The sequence below is a fragment of the Canariomyces notabilis genome, assembly GCF_033297395.1.
Source record: "Canariomyces notabilis strain CBS 508.74 unplaced genomic scaffold N656scaffold_14, whole genome shotgun sequence".
NCBI classification, from domain to species: Eukaryota; Fungi; Ascomycota; class Sordariomycetes; order Sordariales; family Chaetomiaceae; genus Canariomyces; species Canariomyces notabilis.
Genome location: NW_027041836.1, coordinates 176,036 through 191,428, shown reverse-complemented (window position 1 = coordinate 191,428; position 15,393 = coordinate 176,036). Strand labels below are relative to the sequence as shown.

Sequence of the window (15,393 nt, the reverse complement as noted above, 5' to 3'; positions counted from 1 at the left end):
CTTCAGCTCGAAGCCCCACCATGGGCAGGGGACCTTGCATGGGGTCTGAACTCTGAAGCTTAACGCAGTGATCGACAATCGTGAATTTTCTGGGCAAAAAGCAAGTCGGCAATAAACAACCTGAAATCATCCCATTACTTTTCTTTCACCCCGCCTCAACCTGATCGCACTTCCCAATTCTTCAAACACCTGATTATTTGTTGGCTTTTTGCATCGCACATTTTTTACTCTCATCTATCTCGCGACTATCAGTCAAGGCCGCTCCCATGCCAGGGCCGCGCGCGCCTATCGGAACTCTCCAACAGCACGCAACCGCGGCTGCGGGCCTCGTGCGCGGCATGGTTCCCTCCATTTTCACCCGCGACGATCCCTCGAAAAGAGCTCCCAAGGTCGAAGAGCCTTCTGAAAGTGACAGCGATAGTGACAGTGACACCACCACCTCCACCAACAGCGACGACTCAGATAAAGACGAGGCCGACAAAACCGTTCGCAGTAATGAGAATTGGGCGGCGGACTTGAAGTCGAAAAAGGCGAACGCGACACCCTCGTCCAAAATGAATGGCACCAAGCCCGCTAGCGGCGAGTCTGACACAGTGGCTCCGAGCAAGATGAAGCAGGAAAGCCCGGATGCGAAGCCTGCTAAGGTCTCATTTTCCGATTCCTCAGCCAGCGAAAGCGAAAGCGAGGATAGCGAAAGTGAGAGCGAGGATAGCAGCAGTAGTGACAGCGACGACGATTTGGCCAAATCGGCAGCCAAGTCCGGATCATCATTGGCCGCAAAAACTGGCAACAACAATGAGTCCGGGTCAAGTAGCGACGAGTCTGACGACGAGTCTGAGAACGAGAGTCAGAACCGGAGCAAGAAGCAGGCTATGCAGAAGAAGGAAATGCCAACGCAGAGCTCCAAAGCCGCCAGCGAGGCGCCCAAGACCAAAAAGGCTACTGCCAAGTCATCAGTCTCTACCAACGGCATTGCGAGGAGCAAAGAGTTCGTGACTGAATCAGATGATGCGGAGAGCGATGTCGAGGCTCCCAATCCGGGGATTCAAACCATGGTTGCCGAAAAGCAAAGCGACAAAACAGCAGTGTTAGTGGTATACCCCGATCCTGCCCTCTTCTTGCACTGACAATCTCCCAGCCAACGTGTCCCGGAAATCGTTACCCAAGGTTTCCATCTGCGCAAGGCTGAAGGAGACATTGACGCTGCCGCGGTTGCCGCGGTCTTCAACAAGGCAAAGGCCGAAGGCAAGCAGATATGGTACTTTACGACGCCCAAATCTGTCCCAATCGAAGTGATACAGAAACAAGCCATCCCGTTGGACAAGGTTCATGCCGGCGAGTCCATCTTTACTCACGAGAATGTCGAGTACACTGGTCATTTTGAGGAGCCAGTGAACCATGCTATCAAGGTTCTGATCCCTGGGAAGAAAGGGACCAATTATGAGACATGTATGTTCCGATTTGCCATGTTGTTCAGGCATCTACTGACATTCAGCAGTGAATCAGCCGGTAGACCGAGTGCTTCACATCACGCGCGTGACGCGCTTCGGTCAAGATGGCGAGAGCCAGTCGAGTTCCGCCAGCGCAAATGCTGGCGCCGTTTCCACAGTTCCTCGGCCGCAGCCAAAGGACTTGAAAGCTCGCTATCTACCATTTGGTGTCACCAATGGCGACGTGAGCCGGACCGGCGCCGATACCTCGGACGGCGATGAAGACGTAGAAATGAAGCAAGCCCCGCCGTTGTCGGCAAGCTCGGCAAGCGATGCCAAAGCAGACGTAGCCAAAAAGGCGGCTAAGAAGCGAAAGCACGGCGATGTCGAGAAAGGAACGCCAGGTCAAGAGGAAGCGGCGGCAACTCCAAAGAAAAAGTCCAAGAAGCCTCGAGTTGACGATTCTAGCACGCCAGCCGTGGCGAGCTCATCTTCCAAGATTACCAAGCAGACCCCTATTGCCCCTCCGCCTGTCCCTCCCATGAGCAGCGTGAGCTCTGTTAAAGCGCCGGCGTTGCCTGAGACAGCGCAGCCGTCTCCAGCGGCGAAGAAGTCGAAGAGCAAAGACAAGGCCAAGAAAAAGGACACTGCATCTAAGGAAGCCAAGCCTGCTGAGACAAAGATGCCCTCAAAGGTCACCCCTGTCCTGCCCCCTCAGATCCCTGGTGTAAAGAGTGCTTAGGCAGGCTCTTCCCCTCAAAGCATCAATCAGGGAGACGCTTCCGGCGGAAACCAGCAGGCCTACCAGCCCATGGCGGAGCGCCGGAAGATTGAATCGATGCTGGCCTCGACGCCTGCCACTCCGACACGGGCTTCTAGATTGACTCCTGTTTTGATTCCTGGAAGGCCCCTCCCCGCCACCCCGTCGCGTCACACGGGCCGGAAGGCTCCAGACCATCGGGCGCAGCCGTCTATCTACTCGCCTTCGGTTTCTTCTCCAAGCCAGCCTCTAAAGGGCATTCTGAAAACTGAGACTCGTGACGGCGAGGGGTACTCTGAGTACTCGGATGGCAAAGGAACCAGTCCCGGTACCCCGGGCAGGTCGAGCAAGAAAAAGAAGAAGAATAAAAAGAGCCAGGGCCAGAGAATTTCCTTCCACGAGGGCACAAAGCACACCCCTGGCCGTTATTAAGCTTTCGAGTTCTTAATACCCCATTCGCATAGGGTCACGCGAGTTCCGTTGGCTCGTTTCCCCCTTTGTTTACTGTTTACGAAGAGGATACATTTGAGCGTCGGGACGGTTAAGCTCCGATTCCGACGTACTTGCCGTGGAAGACAAGGTCACGCTGCTTCTTCTTGGGAGGCGCATGGAGCGCTACTACGACTCACCGCCTGCATGGCCGTTTCTATTTTATGTGTGTGTACAGACTTTGTATGAGTGACTAGGCTTCTTTTTAATGGATCTGATCCCTCCACCGAGACTGGTTGGTCTGGACATTTGGGAGGGCATCCTTGGAGAGTGCCTTTTGGTGCTTGCGAAAGGGATGTCTTCAAGTTCTCGCATGGACCCTAGGGAGGGAGGTATTGACTCGCGAAGGATGAGGAGACAAGGGCTCGGAAGGGAGGACTCATCGGTGATTAATTCAGAGCTCTTCGGCCAAGAGCGATGTATGTACTTTCATGTCAGGTTAGCTTTGCGATAGCAAAGGATTTGTATGTATTGCGGCAGGATCAGTATATTCCCCTCAGCTACGCCATTATGCATCGACGTAGCTGTGCTTCGTGTACGACCCTGAGCCATTCATCAAGTCCTCATTTGAAGATCTCGCTACTGTCTACAGTGTAAATCCTGGAACCCAAGAACCTGGAGCTGTCAGATTCCACCCACACCTCACGAGTCCTTGATCAATCCCACGTGGGTCAGGGCTGGGCGTGCGGCTGAAACGCCACGCGAACGCATCCCTGCACAAAATGGACCATTGTAGGCTCGGGAAGCTTACTTGCTATGGAATTAGTAGATGTATTAAGCTTTTGAGGCTCCTTTCCCTTTTATCGTCCTCTCATGTTCCCATTTAACGTCCTCTCATGTTCCCAACGCTCTTCTTGTGAACGCACTGTCATGATGTTGAGCACAGTCACCCCAACTCTCGCCGGTTGACCGACTGGAGATGGTTCCGCTATAATTCGACGCCTAGCTATACGATACAAATCCACCCAATTACAAGATATTCTTCAGATCCTCCTTGACCTTGGAATATGAAGATCTAGGTGAGGAAGATGGGCTGCAGGTCCTTTCTATGCCAGAGCACGAAACAGCAAGGTCCCAAAGATAAAGCTATGCCCAAGGGCATGTTCCTCTCCCCTTATCCTTGCTCTCACTCCCATCCAGTCATCCTTGATATCCATCAGCATTATTATTACCCTTTAACTCGTCTCGTCTTCTTTTCCTCCTTCCCTAAAAGCCTCCATGATCTCAAAACGAGAGTCATCCATTCCAACAACATCCAACGCTCCGCGCAATGCCATGTCACATCATGTCATGCCATATTAATACAAGAGATGCCAAGCGCGAAAACAGAAGATCCCGGCATCTCTCCGCGACCACAGAAAATGCGCGTTTCCTCCAGGATACCGAGGAGGTCTGTTCAGGATGTCTAGGACGAAGCGGAAATTCCCGAAATTAACGACCGTGATTGCGCCATGTATATGATGCATGCTCAAGAAACGAGAGGGGGTATATCCATTTGCCGACTTGCTGACCGACCGACCGACCAACCGACCAACCGAGGGGCCAAGACAACCAAAACCGTAACGAAATGCCCGCAAAACGCTATTTGTTCTGAATAAAACGGAGCCCGTGAAGCAGGGTAATCCAGTATTATCCGGCAGACACAGATGGGGAATTGACGAGACCGACACCGAACCGACCCCTGGCGCCTCACCTCGCGACGTAAACCTCAGCCGAGTCATCCTCTCTCGGGCCGAGGCGGATCTTGCTCCAGGCATCGTAGTGGTCGTCGGTCGGCGTGGTGGGACTCAATATGCCAGGCGTGCTGCTGCTGCTGCTGCTGCTTCCGCAGAGGGTGTCACCGCGGCTCAGGGAATCGAAGCTCGAGCTGCTGCCGAGCGTCCACTCGTCGCTGTCGCTCGTCCCCCGCCGTCGCGGGAGCAACCCGAGCCCGTAGCCGCCATCCCCGGTCTCCTCGTCGGTCGCCCGCGACCTGTCGCCATACTCGACGTATTCATACTCCCAGCGCGTCGTCTTATCGAGCTGCGGCCTCGGAAGCCACCTCGACCGCGCAATATAGTACGCCACGGCCGCCATGATGCCGCCCCCGACGAGGTCGATGGCATAGTGGTGGTTGAGGTACATTGTGGACCATGAGATCCAGACTGCATAGAAAATGAAGAGCGGCCTGAACCGTGGGAAGCAGTACTGCATAAAGAGGGCCTCGAGAATGGCGTCGGCGGCGTGCAGGCTGGGGAAGGCACCAAACGGCAGCGGCGCCGTGGTGAAGCTCGTCGTGTACATGTCGACGCCGAACAGCTCGTCGACCCGCCTCAGCCCCGCGGGGGAGCCCTCCATCCCGTAGTGTGCGGGTTCCAGTCCGTGCAGCTTCTCGTACCAGGGCGGGGTGCAGGGGAAGATGAGCTGGATGGTGACGCCGAGCATGGACATGTAGCCGAAGGCGCGGGCAAAGACCGGGGTGGTGCCGGGTGCGGCGAAGAAGAACATGAACGCGCTGCAGAAGGCGGGCAGGGCAAAGTGGCCGAGGCCGTAGGGCACCCAAGCAAGGACATCGAGGACGGCGTGTGTGTGCGCTGAAAGGATGTTGGAGAGATTCGCTCCGTACAGCACGTTCTCGAGGGCAGGGAGAACTTTGACCCAGATATGCGGCCGATATTCAGGGGCGATGAACCTACCCAAAGTCAGCATCCCGCGGCATTTTCCCCTTTTTACTCGTTCTCTCCGCCCCATCCCCTTTCTGCCGCTGCTCATGACTTTTTATCCTTTGCCTTTTTATTCCTCCCCCCGTCCCACCCTCATCTTCTTAGTGTCCCAAGGCAAAAAGGCTAACTCACCGACTTGCAAAGAAATATAGCAGATACGTCCAGATCGGCAACGACGGTAAAAAGAACTGCCTCGTGATCGGCATAAGCAACAGCACACCCAGCACAGCGAGCGCGCCTGTCTTGACGAGGGGTGCGGGCGGTAGGATGGCCAGGGAGAAAAGGATGTAGCCGAGTGTCACGAGGTGCTGCAGATCCCAAAGGGTCCATCGCCTTTCCCGCAATGCCCTTAGCGACGCCCATACATCAAACGACGTTTGGAGCCTGGTGATGTCATCAACCTCTCCACTCGAAATTTTGACGTTGTTTGAAGCATCTTGTGTGCGCTGCCGAGTCTTCAACTTTAGCTTCCTCCCAGGCGACCATATCTTGTGCGGAATAACGGGCAGGTGCAGGCTGAGCTTGCCAGGCCAGCGGAGCGGTACGAATTTTGGTTTTGTTGACGTTGGCAAAATAGTGGGAGTGTGGATTGGGTCGAGGAATGACGAGGGGTACTCGTCCAAGGTCTCCATGATCGGTCCCGGTCGGTGTAAGTGCACCAAATTTGGCCCGCAGAAGGGCTCGAGAGAATCGTGGGAGAGAAGATGAGGACTCAGAAATTCCCGAATGCCGCCAAGATAGGCGATGTTGTGGAAAGTCGAAGCTGGACAGCAAGAGGACGGAAGTGAATCGGCGTCGGTTCACAGTGGAGTTCCCTACTACAGTCGTCGTTGCATTCGCATGGTCGTTTAGTTATTCTATCAAAGGCGAAAAGCAACAACCACTCCGAACCAGCGGCCACGGTTTCGAGGGTCTGAACGGATATTTTGTCGTCAAAGAGGAGACTTGGGCAAGGGCTGGGACCGGAAGCGCCGGAGCAGAGTCGGCGGAGACGGAAGGAAAGAGCAAAGGGTGGGCGCGTGAGAGGTGATTGTTTGCGGCTAGGACGAGGCAAGTGGGTGTCACCCGGTGGAATGTTGCTAATCAGAGCTTGCCAGCCCATAGCTTGAGCTATCTACTCTACGTACCGTGACTACCTTACATGCTACCTGCCTTATTGTACGGTCGTACACTACAAGTACCTATCTGCATGGTCAAGAAAGTCGCCGAACAGCGGCAAGTGGGCTGCTCCTGGAGTCCTGGGAAGCTCGGTAGGATACGCGGAAACCGATGGCTGTCTTGGTGAATAAACGAAGTGGGCCACACTAAAGCGTCCCTAGCCATTGATCGTTGCGGCACACGACCATTGACGTCGTCTGCGTCCCAGTCGCACTATGCAGTTAGATCAATATATGCAGTTACAAGGAGCGGCCGTGCGGCATCTGATGCGGAGGATCGCAGAATCGCTCCATTTTGCGGAAGCGCTCGATCTCGGCACCCTTGGCAATGGCGCGATAGGCCCGAGATTTCATTCTGACAATTGATCTGTCAGGCAACAACGACGGAAGCTATACTGATGGTTACTTCTCGGGGCATGACGACATTCATTATCGCAAGCGGTGAATGGACACTACTAACGTCAGTGGCATCTCTCACAAAACGCCAGGCAAAGAACAACATGGTAAAAAAGCGCTAAGCGACGCACACAATGCAGCTACCGGTACTTGTCACGCCACTGTCGTTGTTGGAAAGGCTCCATTCTAACTCAGTTGGTTCTCGGGTCGAATGCGAATTGTAACTTCCCGATGGTAATGTACATGCCGGTACGGAGTACATTACTCATCTATCACGTCCAAGTTGACCCCGAAGAAGCCGGGTCTCATCAATCCCGCCTTGCAGCAAGGCAGCAAGGGCATGTGAAATGGTCTTTGCACTGTCATGGATGTCTGATGTACGGATAGGTAGCTTGCGTTACCATCATGATCCGAGCTGATTAATACACTACAATGGCGTCCGTTGTGCCTCTGTGTTACCTTCGCGGCGGCATTACAATAACCGGCGATAAGTCCTTCTAATCCCGACTGCTCACTCTGCCTAACGCTTGTTCGGGTTGGATGGTATACTTTGAACCAACGCTTTGATATTTAGCACGGCCGTCTAGTTTGTCAGGTAATTGGACCTCCACAGACAGCCAATGTTTCAACAATCATGATGAAGTGATTTCTTATCAAGGAAACTGCCTGAGTATGTACTGAATAGTCCACTTGTGCAACCGACGGGATCTACCGGCGCTTAGGGGAAGCCCGATGCAGTAAAAGAGAACCGAACACGCCCCACTGAGGGGAACCATGTGCCGGCAATGTCGGCGCTTTCGCTGCGCGCGCAACGAGTGATGAGTTTTGGGGTTGCCAGACAACCAACACTGCAGCACTGCTGGCTTGTCACCAACCGGAAGACCTTATCTTTGTCGGTTGTACAGCATCTATTCGCCGTTCAATACAAGTGATGACTTACTGTAGATTACTCCTGCCTGGACTAGGTATCCGTATACTCGATGGGAATATGCAAGTGGGAATTCGGCTAGTCCCGATGACTTGGGGAAGCGCTGCTTGATGCTGTAATGGTGACACAAGATCCGTTTTCATTCTTGGTGTCCTGCTTGTATCGGAGCTCTATATGCAAGTAACAGATATATACGATGCCCACATCGGCCCTGTGGATCTCTTGTAGTATCACGCACTGAAAGTTTGTGGTGGACAAGAGGATTTTTTTTCCTTTTGCTCTCATGGAGTGGGGTTATCATTTCGTTGCAGATTCCGGCGTTTAATGCGGTCTTCGACCTCTACGTGTACCAGTGCCGACCCGCTCTATGGGAAACTGAAAAAATTTTTCGAGTCCTTTATAAGCCTTGCGACCCAGCAACTTATGCAGCCTTCTTCTCCGGGAGGACCCAGACCTTCGCTCACCGGAGAGTACCGGCAAGAAGACACATCTCACCCGACAATGCAAGTCGCCATGGACTACTATGCATTGCCTCCGTGTGACAATACCTGATGTAATGGCGAGCTGTCCTGAGCGGTTTTGATCCTCGGTCGGACTTTGTATTCTCAGTGCCCGAGTGCCCTTGAGGGGTCGGGCCATCTCCGAGTCTGCCGTGTTGAGCTGGAAGTGGATCGGAGTTCGGGCCTTTCGTCGGGCGAGGAAGACCCCGAGGACCCGCAACCGCCGCCCCGGCTCCCTGGACATAACCCATTTTCCATGTCGTTCAACTAGGTACCTTGTAAGTGACCAAACTACATATCCGGAGTTATGGGATTAAGCGATTCATTCGATACTACGGGGTCCTCAGCGCGATCATGAATGTGCGCATCCGAGGCTGCAAATTCCATATCTGTATGTAAAAAACCATAATTTGAAGATCGCGTGAGCCCGCTGGCGGACACTCAATTCGAGATATATTTCCCTCATGAAAAGTTATGGCCACCAGACCACAGTATGCTATCGGCCCCCTATACAGCCATGGCAGACCAAGCCAGTGGTGTATAAGCACCATGAATTCCGTGTTGTGACTTCCGAACGTCGTGCTGTAAGACAGAACCACTGCATCTCGGCCAAGACCTGCTCATCTCTAAAGAGCTAGCCATCAAGCCTCTCAGTACCCGTTTATGAACCAGGCAAAAGGTATCTAGTCTGAAAAGAGAGAAAAAGGCAAAACGAAAACAGATGAAGAGTCACAATCAGCATATCAAGTGAAACAAACTCAACGAAAAGGCCCAGCTTAAAGAAAAACGTTTAGCAACTTGCTCTTGACCGTGTCGTATCCCTCATTCCAGTCGTCTTCGTTATATTCCTAGCGAGCTCAAACCCGAGGTGCAGAAGGAAACATGAAGAATAGGGGACCATGCATCCATGGTTATCGAGCACTCGCCCCCTCCCTCCATCCAATGATCCCTCGACAGCCGAGCGTAGTAGCAGTTATCTGAAAGAGAAGCCAGCCTCTGCCATCCAAATCCCCTGTTTCTTGCCCGACCAAAAAGCAAAAAACAGCAGGAGATGCCCAAGGCACAGATAGTCTTCATAAGCTATACGACGGGGGCGAATGGAGTAAGGGGGGCAACAACAAAAGGACTCAAACGAAACATCACCGCCTGCTGCTCCCGCTGCCGCTCCACAGCCCCTTGCTGGTTTCGACCACCTTATTGGCCTCGTTCCCAGGCCGCAAGCTAGCGGGCACGGCATACGCGGGCGGCAGCTGGCCGGGACTCTGTTGCGCCGCAGCCGCTGCAGCAGCAGGCGGCACATCACCATCATCACCCATCTTCACATCCACGCAGCCGTCCAGCCCTTGCAGGCCACCGTAGCCGCTGTCCCTGCCGCTCTGCGTCGTCGTCGCGCTGCTTGTGTTTCCATTTCCACTCGCGCTCCCGCTGCCGACTGAAACACCGCTATCATCCTTGCGCGACGATGACAACGATGGGGGTGCGGCATTATTATTACGACCCTGGATATTCTCCCTCTTGGGCTCGTGGCTGTGCAGGCCATTCATGAAGCCGCCGGCCTGGCCCTCGCGCAGCTTGTTGATGGCGCGGACCGTGTCGATGGCGGCGTGGAGGGTGCGGCGCGCGTTGAAGTTCTTCTTGACGGTGGGGAGGAGGTTCTGGCCCTTGTCGGCGTCCGGGCCGGCGCCGGCGACGCGGGCCCATCCCGCGACGAAGGGGTGCTGCAGGGCCTCGTGGGCCGTCATGCGGCGGTTGGGGTCGACGGTCAGGCAGCGGCGGATAAAGTCCTTTGCGCTATCCGAGACGCCGCGCCAGTACTCGACCGGGGTGAAGCTGTAGTCGGCGTTGAGGATGGCCTGCATCTCCTCAAAGTCCGTGTCGCGGTCAAAGGGCGTGTAGCCGCACAGCAGGAAATACGTGATGACGCCCAGCGCCCACAGGTCCACCGGCTTGCCGTGGCCAGTCTTCTTGAAGATCTCAGGAGCCATATACCCAGGCGTGCCACAAGTAGTGGTCAGCATGTTGAAATGCTCCTCCTCCATAATGCGACTGAGGCCAAAGTCGGCGATGAGTAGGTCTGCGTTATCCTCCGGGGTTCGGAACAGCAGGTTTTCGGGCTTGAGGTCCCGGTGGACAATGCCATGGTCGTGTAGGTAGGCGACGGCCGAGAGCGTCGCGCGGATGAGGTCGGCCGCATCTGATTCGTAGTACGAGCCCTTGCGGCAGATGCGATCAAAGAGTTCACCCCCTAGCGCCAGGTCCGTGACGAGATAGAGGTTGTTCATGGTCTCGAAGTAGTCGACGAGGGTGAGGATGTTTTGGTGGCCCATCGATACCTTCTTGAGGACGGCAATCTCGTTGCGCACCATATGCTCGCGACCGGCCATAAGCCGCTTGTTAATGACTTTGGCTGCATAGTAGCGACCCGTGTCGATGTGCACGCACTCCTTGACCACCGAGTAGGACCCCGCACCAAGTGTCTTTCCGACCTTGTACCGGCAAGGCTGGATCTGCGGCTGCTGCTGCTGCTGTTGCTGCTGCTGCGGCCGATCGCCGGCTGCAGGGACTGTATTCATCGCGTTAGGACGGCGTGAAGCCCGCACACTGCTGCGGTGCCAAGGTCGTCTTCGCGGCTTTGTCTGAACGAGAGGCTCTGGTTGCTCGGTCGCGTTGCGCTCGCGGCACAGCGTATCGCGTCTCACTCGATTGCGCCTTCAAGTACTGGGGACAGTGCCGGCAGGTTACAATGCGGTCGTAAACTTCACAATCAACACGATCGATTCAATCCCGTGTACGCGCGTCGCTACCGTAGTTTGGGTTCAGGGGATCAAAGCAGCCTTGTGGAGCTGTACTGGTGGTGTGATCGACGACGATCCTTTCGATAGCGGGGTCGCGGGGTTGAGAGGAAAGTCGAAATTCAGGAGGGTCGCCCTGCATACGCAAACACGCATGTACTTAATCAATGTCGTAACCTTCCATCAAGCGTAACCTGGTCGAATACAATATGCGCAAGGCAAAGGAGAGATCTTGAGTTTAGAGTGTAAGACGAAAAGGTCCTCCTACGTGGTCTGTAGGTAATCCCTCTTCTCTCTGATCTGGCCAGCCGCACTTGAGTTGTTCCTCAGCTAAACTTCACTTCGTAAAAAATTCCATTTCAGCTGCTCCTACTAGCGCACTGCTATTCGTATAACTAAGCCAATTAACAGCAGCCCCACTTCCTGCAAGTCCGACCTCCTCCTGACTTCCCCCTCGACTCGAGCCCCTGTCATGACAGCGAGTTCCTGCACGAGATCCCGCAACTCAATCATGACAAGATCTGCTTGAGCCAGCCGTCATAAAGACCCATTATCAACCGCTCTGGCGTCAGACTGACCTAACTTCCAAGGTCTCCAATCACATGTAAGCAGCCAGGTGAGGACAACAGAAATGCCGTGTGAGAGCTTGGGTATTGTGTTACCAAGAGAATCTCCCTTGTGGAATTAGAAGATCTGTCTTCACCTCTTCTTGTCCCTCTTCGCTTTCTTCGATTTTGAATGACCCTTGTCCCCCCTCCCTTCATCATGCCCATCCGCTTCTGTCTCGGCCTTGCGCTTCACCTTTGTTTTCACGCTCACGAGCGGATTAGCCTTGCCGCTCTTGGCTGCCTGCAGGACCCTTTTCTCTGCATCCTCCCATGCCGCATCGTCACCTTCGATCTCATACCTGGTTGATCTCTGTTAGCACAGCATGCGGACTTGATAGGCAGTTAAGATTCCTTACTGATCCAGCGGGAGGGAGTCGATGAGCTCCCGTTGCTTCGCACGTAGCTCGCTCAATGCCTCATCACCACCCTCCTCCAGTTCATCCTCCAGCCGAGTCTCTAGCGGCACATACTTGTTATCCACCACCTCGTCGTCGTGCACTCCGGAGGCATTCTCACGGCTGACGCCGACCTTGTTAGGATCAGGCATCTCAGATGCAATGGCACCAGTGACAAGCGAGCTAAAGTGCGACGTTATCTTGCGCATGATTTTGATAAAGATGGCCAGCACCTGGGACGTTGGTTGATTAAGCTCGTTGGCAATTATATCCACCTCCTTCCGTTGTAAGCCAACGGCGAGCAGGATGGCCTGTTGCATGCCACTGAGCTTGATGCTCGACCTCAAACGGCCGGTAAAGTAGAGCTGCGCGATGGTCGGCATCAGATCCAAGACGACGTGGTAATCGAGCATGCCGTTGGCATACGATTCGAGCCGCTTGTGGTCGAAAGGCGTTAAGAGCGCGTCGAGATCCGTCTTGTTGAGCTCAGCTGGCTCACTGGACGGATCTAGTTTGGCGCCCGCATTCGATGATTCTTCGATTGTTAATGCCAAGACGGAGGGAAAATCGCGGAACTTGTACGAAAGAAGCGACAGGAACCGACGATGAAAGTCATTGGCGAATGCACCAAGCCAGCTTGGATCGTTTCCGTCTTGAAGCGGTCTTATCATCACACAGGTATGCTCTCCCGTAAGGTCATTCGCCGTTTGCCTCTGTCAATTTGTGAGTATCCTGCCGATGCAAGGCCGCATGTTCACTTGAAGATTGACATACCAGATAGACTGGAGCAAACGAGGCACGCTTCCAGAACTTGTGAAGAGGTCCAGTCAGGCCGTAGCTGACACCCACGTAATCGAGCCTCTCTGGGCGCCGCTCAGCCAGCTTGGCAAAAAGCGGCGGCAACTCGTTCATGTCTCGGACCTTGATATCATCGAAAAGGCTGGCATTTGCAAGCTCGGCATCTGTTACCCTGGGAATACTCCGCTGGACAGAGTTGCCAGTGTCTTCAGACAGGTCCGCGAACTTCCCCTCGTAGTAATCGACAAGGAGCTGAAGTGCTTTGGAGCCATAGCCCATTGACATGTAGTCTGGGTTTGTGGCTATCCGTACTATTCGCGCCCCCGAAAGCGATGCGAACTCGTCATCCTGGAATTGCTGGCTAACAAGCCAGGGGATCAAGTCACCGGCTGGCTGTTGACCTCTGCTCAAGCTGTTGAGGATGCTTTGCCTGCTAATCTTGCCTTCCAGTGAAACTTGGATGACACAAAGAGGCTCAGGCAGACGCCCTTCGACGATAGGGGCCGTAAGAACGAAGAGTTCGTGCGCCGGTGCGTCACTCATGAGTTGCAGGTCATTTGGTGAGTTTTTGTAGTGGCTAGCAACATACAAGGCTACCATGTGTTGCAGGAACTTTTCGGAGACCGGGTGGAAGGAGAACAGCGTGTCGCGGTTGACATGGAGCAGCTCGCACTGCGAGGGGTCCGGGCAGCCTTGGATATTCAATTTGGAGCGTGGTAACGTCGCGTCCAAACAAAGCAGCGTATTGAGCCACCTTTCTACCTTATCCCCTTGAGCGTAACGGATAGGCTCAGAGAGTGTGATTTCTTTGAGAGAACGCCCGCCCACGGCATTGGTCTCCTTGGTTGCCTTCCCGCTCGACCGGTCAACTTCGATCGAGCCGCCGCCGTTGGGATTGGTCCCCGTCCTGGACTGCTCTCTCAGCTGTTTGATCAATTTGAGCGACAGCGACCGGCCTGTGCCTTCATATCCGCTGATTGTAGACGCCATGAAAACCAGATAAGGACCCATGAGCTTCTTCACAAGGGGCAAGGGAATAGCCGCCGCCTCGTCGATGACGACAAGCTCGGCCTGGCCCAAGACATGGCTATCTTGCGGCCGGAAGTACTGAATAGTCTGTCGGTGATTTCTGTGGATGTTCACGCGGACAATCGCCTTGTTGAAGTCTGGATTTGTGGATTGAATGATGGTGTAGTCGGCATGGTCCTTGTAATCGAGGGCGTCGAAGCCTTTGAAGACAAATTCAAACAGTGTCTTCAAGTTCTCGGGCGATGGCGAAGTAATGAAAATGTTGCTGTACCCGTAAGCAACGGCCGCCGCTATCGCAACGCCCATGGCTGCTGATTTACCGCGACCACGGGCCGCAGTCAAGGTGACGGTGTTACGCAGCGTCTTTTCAGCAATGGCATCTACAAAGGTAAGCAATGCCTTTGCTTGATCTGTTGTTCGTGCCAGCTTAACCAAAGATCCTATCGGCTGTGTATCCTGCAGCGAATCCTTGATCTTTTCCAGCTCTTGCGTTGCCGCGCTCACGGGCTCGTCTTCATCTGGTGGCGGTAGCGGCTTAACACCCTTGCCGCCGGAAATCGGGAGTACATTGAGTTCGTCGTCAATCACGAGACAAGATTCGCAGCTGCCAAGGGACAAGATGAAGCGCTCATTGAACCTTGCAACAACATCGTCATGGGCCTCGGTTCTGTAGCGGGAGTGTACGTCCATGGATAGGGTGTATAACTGCTTCAAACTGTTCATTCCCTTCAGCAGGAGCACCACTAGGCCGCCACCCTCGACAGTCTCGATAGTCCGAGCCAGGATGTTGGGCGTTATGGCTTCGAAATCTTGTAAAATGCACTGCCAGACTCGTCAGCCTCCTCGCGCTCAGCAGAACGGCACACCTCTCCTTCGGCTTGCAAGGTGTCAACTGACCATGCCATATGTGTTACCCAGGATCTTGTCGGTTTCTTTGTAGTAGACATAGCGGATATCGTGAAGCGAAATGAAGAGCTCAAACGGGTCTTCTGAGTTGGCCTCTCGTATCCCCCGCTTGATCTCTTTCTTGATCTTGTTTTCCCGCTTTTTCCGATGGCTGGTGAAGCCAAGGAGTTTGTTCTTGTACGCCCAAAGTACTGACTTGTTTTGCCTCACATCCATGCTGGACATGATATAGTACAAGTGGACAATGGCCTCCTTGGAGCGATCGCCAACCACGACGAAGAAGCTGCGCTTCTTTTCCTGGAGGCCATTGCGGATTAATGTAGGAATCCGTGAGTCTCTGTATTGAGTAGAGAGTCAGGATATTGCAAGAATCTGTAATCCGGACAAGGGTCTCTTACACTGTCTTTTGTGCCGTCATTGTCGCTGCTGTTGGCGCATTTGATTGAAGATGGTCAGGGTGATGCGAGGGGTCCATAACCGGCAGGAAGAGGTCAATTATTTTT

At 54.0% G+C, this 15,393-nt stretch overlaps 4 protein-coding genes across 4 annotated transcripts; 1 reads left to right on the top strand and 3 right to left on the bottom strand.

The window, feature by feature from the left end:
• Window positions 1–266: 266 nt before the first annotated feature.
• Window positions 267–2,172, top strand: N656DRAFT_769217 (uncharacterized protein; the record flags this gene model as incomplete). The annotated part of the gene is made up of 3 exons (XM_064813686.1): window positions 267–1,087; window positions 1,139–1,449; window positions 1,499–2,172. The coding sequence occupies 3 exons, from the start codon at window positions 267–269 to the stop codon at window positions 2,170–2,172; spliced, it is 1,806 nt and encodes a 601-aa protein (XP_064669131.1).
• Window positions 2,173–4,368: 2,196 nt separating this feature from the next.
• Window positions 4,369–6,013, bottom strand: N656DRAFT_790214 (PAP2-domain-containing protein; the record flags this gene model as incomplete). The annotated part of the gene is made up of 2 exons (XM_064816861.1): window positions 4,369–5,350; window positions 5,514–6,013. 2 exons carry the CDS (start codon window positions 6,011–6,013, stop codon window positions 4,369–4,371), a joined length of 1,482 nt encoding a protein of 493 aa, XP_064669130.1.
• Window positions 6,014–9,501: 3,488 nt separating this feature from the next.
• N656DRAFT_711234 (Pkinase-domain-containing protein) lies at window positions 9,502–10,935 on the bottom strand (the record flags this gene model as incomplete). The annotated part of the gene is made up of 1 exon (XM_064811737.1): window positions 9,502–10,935. The coding sequence occupies one exon, from the start codon at window positions 10,933–10,935 to the stop codon at window positions 9,502–9,504; it is 1,434 nt and encodes a 477-aa protein (XP_064669129.1).
• A 570-nt stretch (window positions 10,936–11,505) lies between these two features.
• N656DRAFT_780262 (DUF699-domain-containing protein) lies at window positions 11,506–15,348 on the bottom strand. The gene is made up of 5 exons (XM_064815347.1): window positions 15,289–15,348; window positions 14,882–15,227; window positions 12,932–14,806; window positions 12,119–12,870; window positions 11,506–12,061 (listed from the first exon to the last, which is right to left on the bottom strand). The coding sequence occupies exons 1-5, from the start codon at window positions 15,306–15,308 to the stop codon at window positions 11,854–11,856; spliced, it is 3,201 nt and encodes a 1,066-aa protein (XP_064669128.1). The 5' UTR covers window positions 15,309–15,348; the 3' UTR covers window positions 11,506–11,853.
• Between the last annotated feature and the right edge of the window lie 45 nt (window positions 15,349–15,393).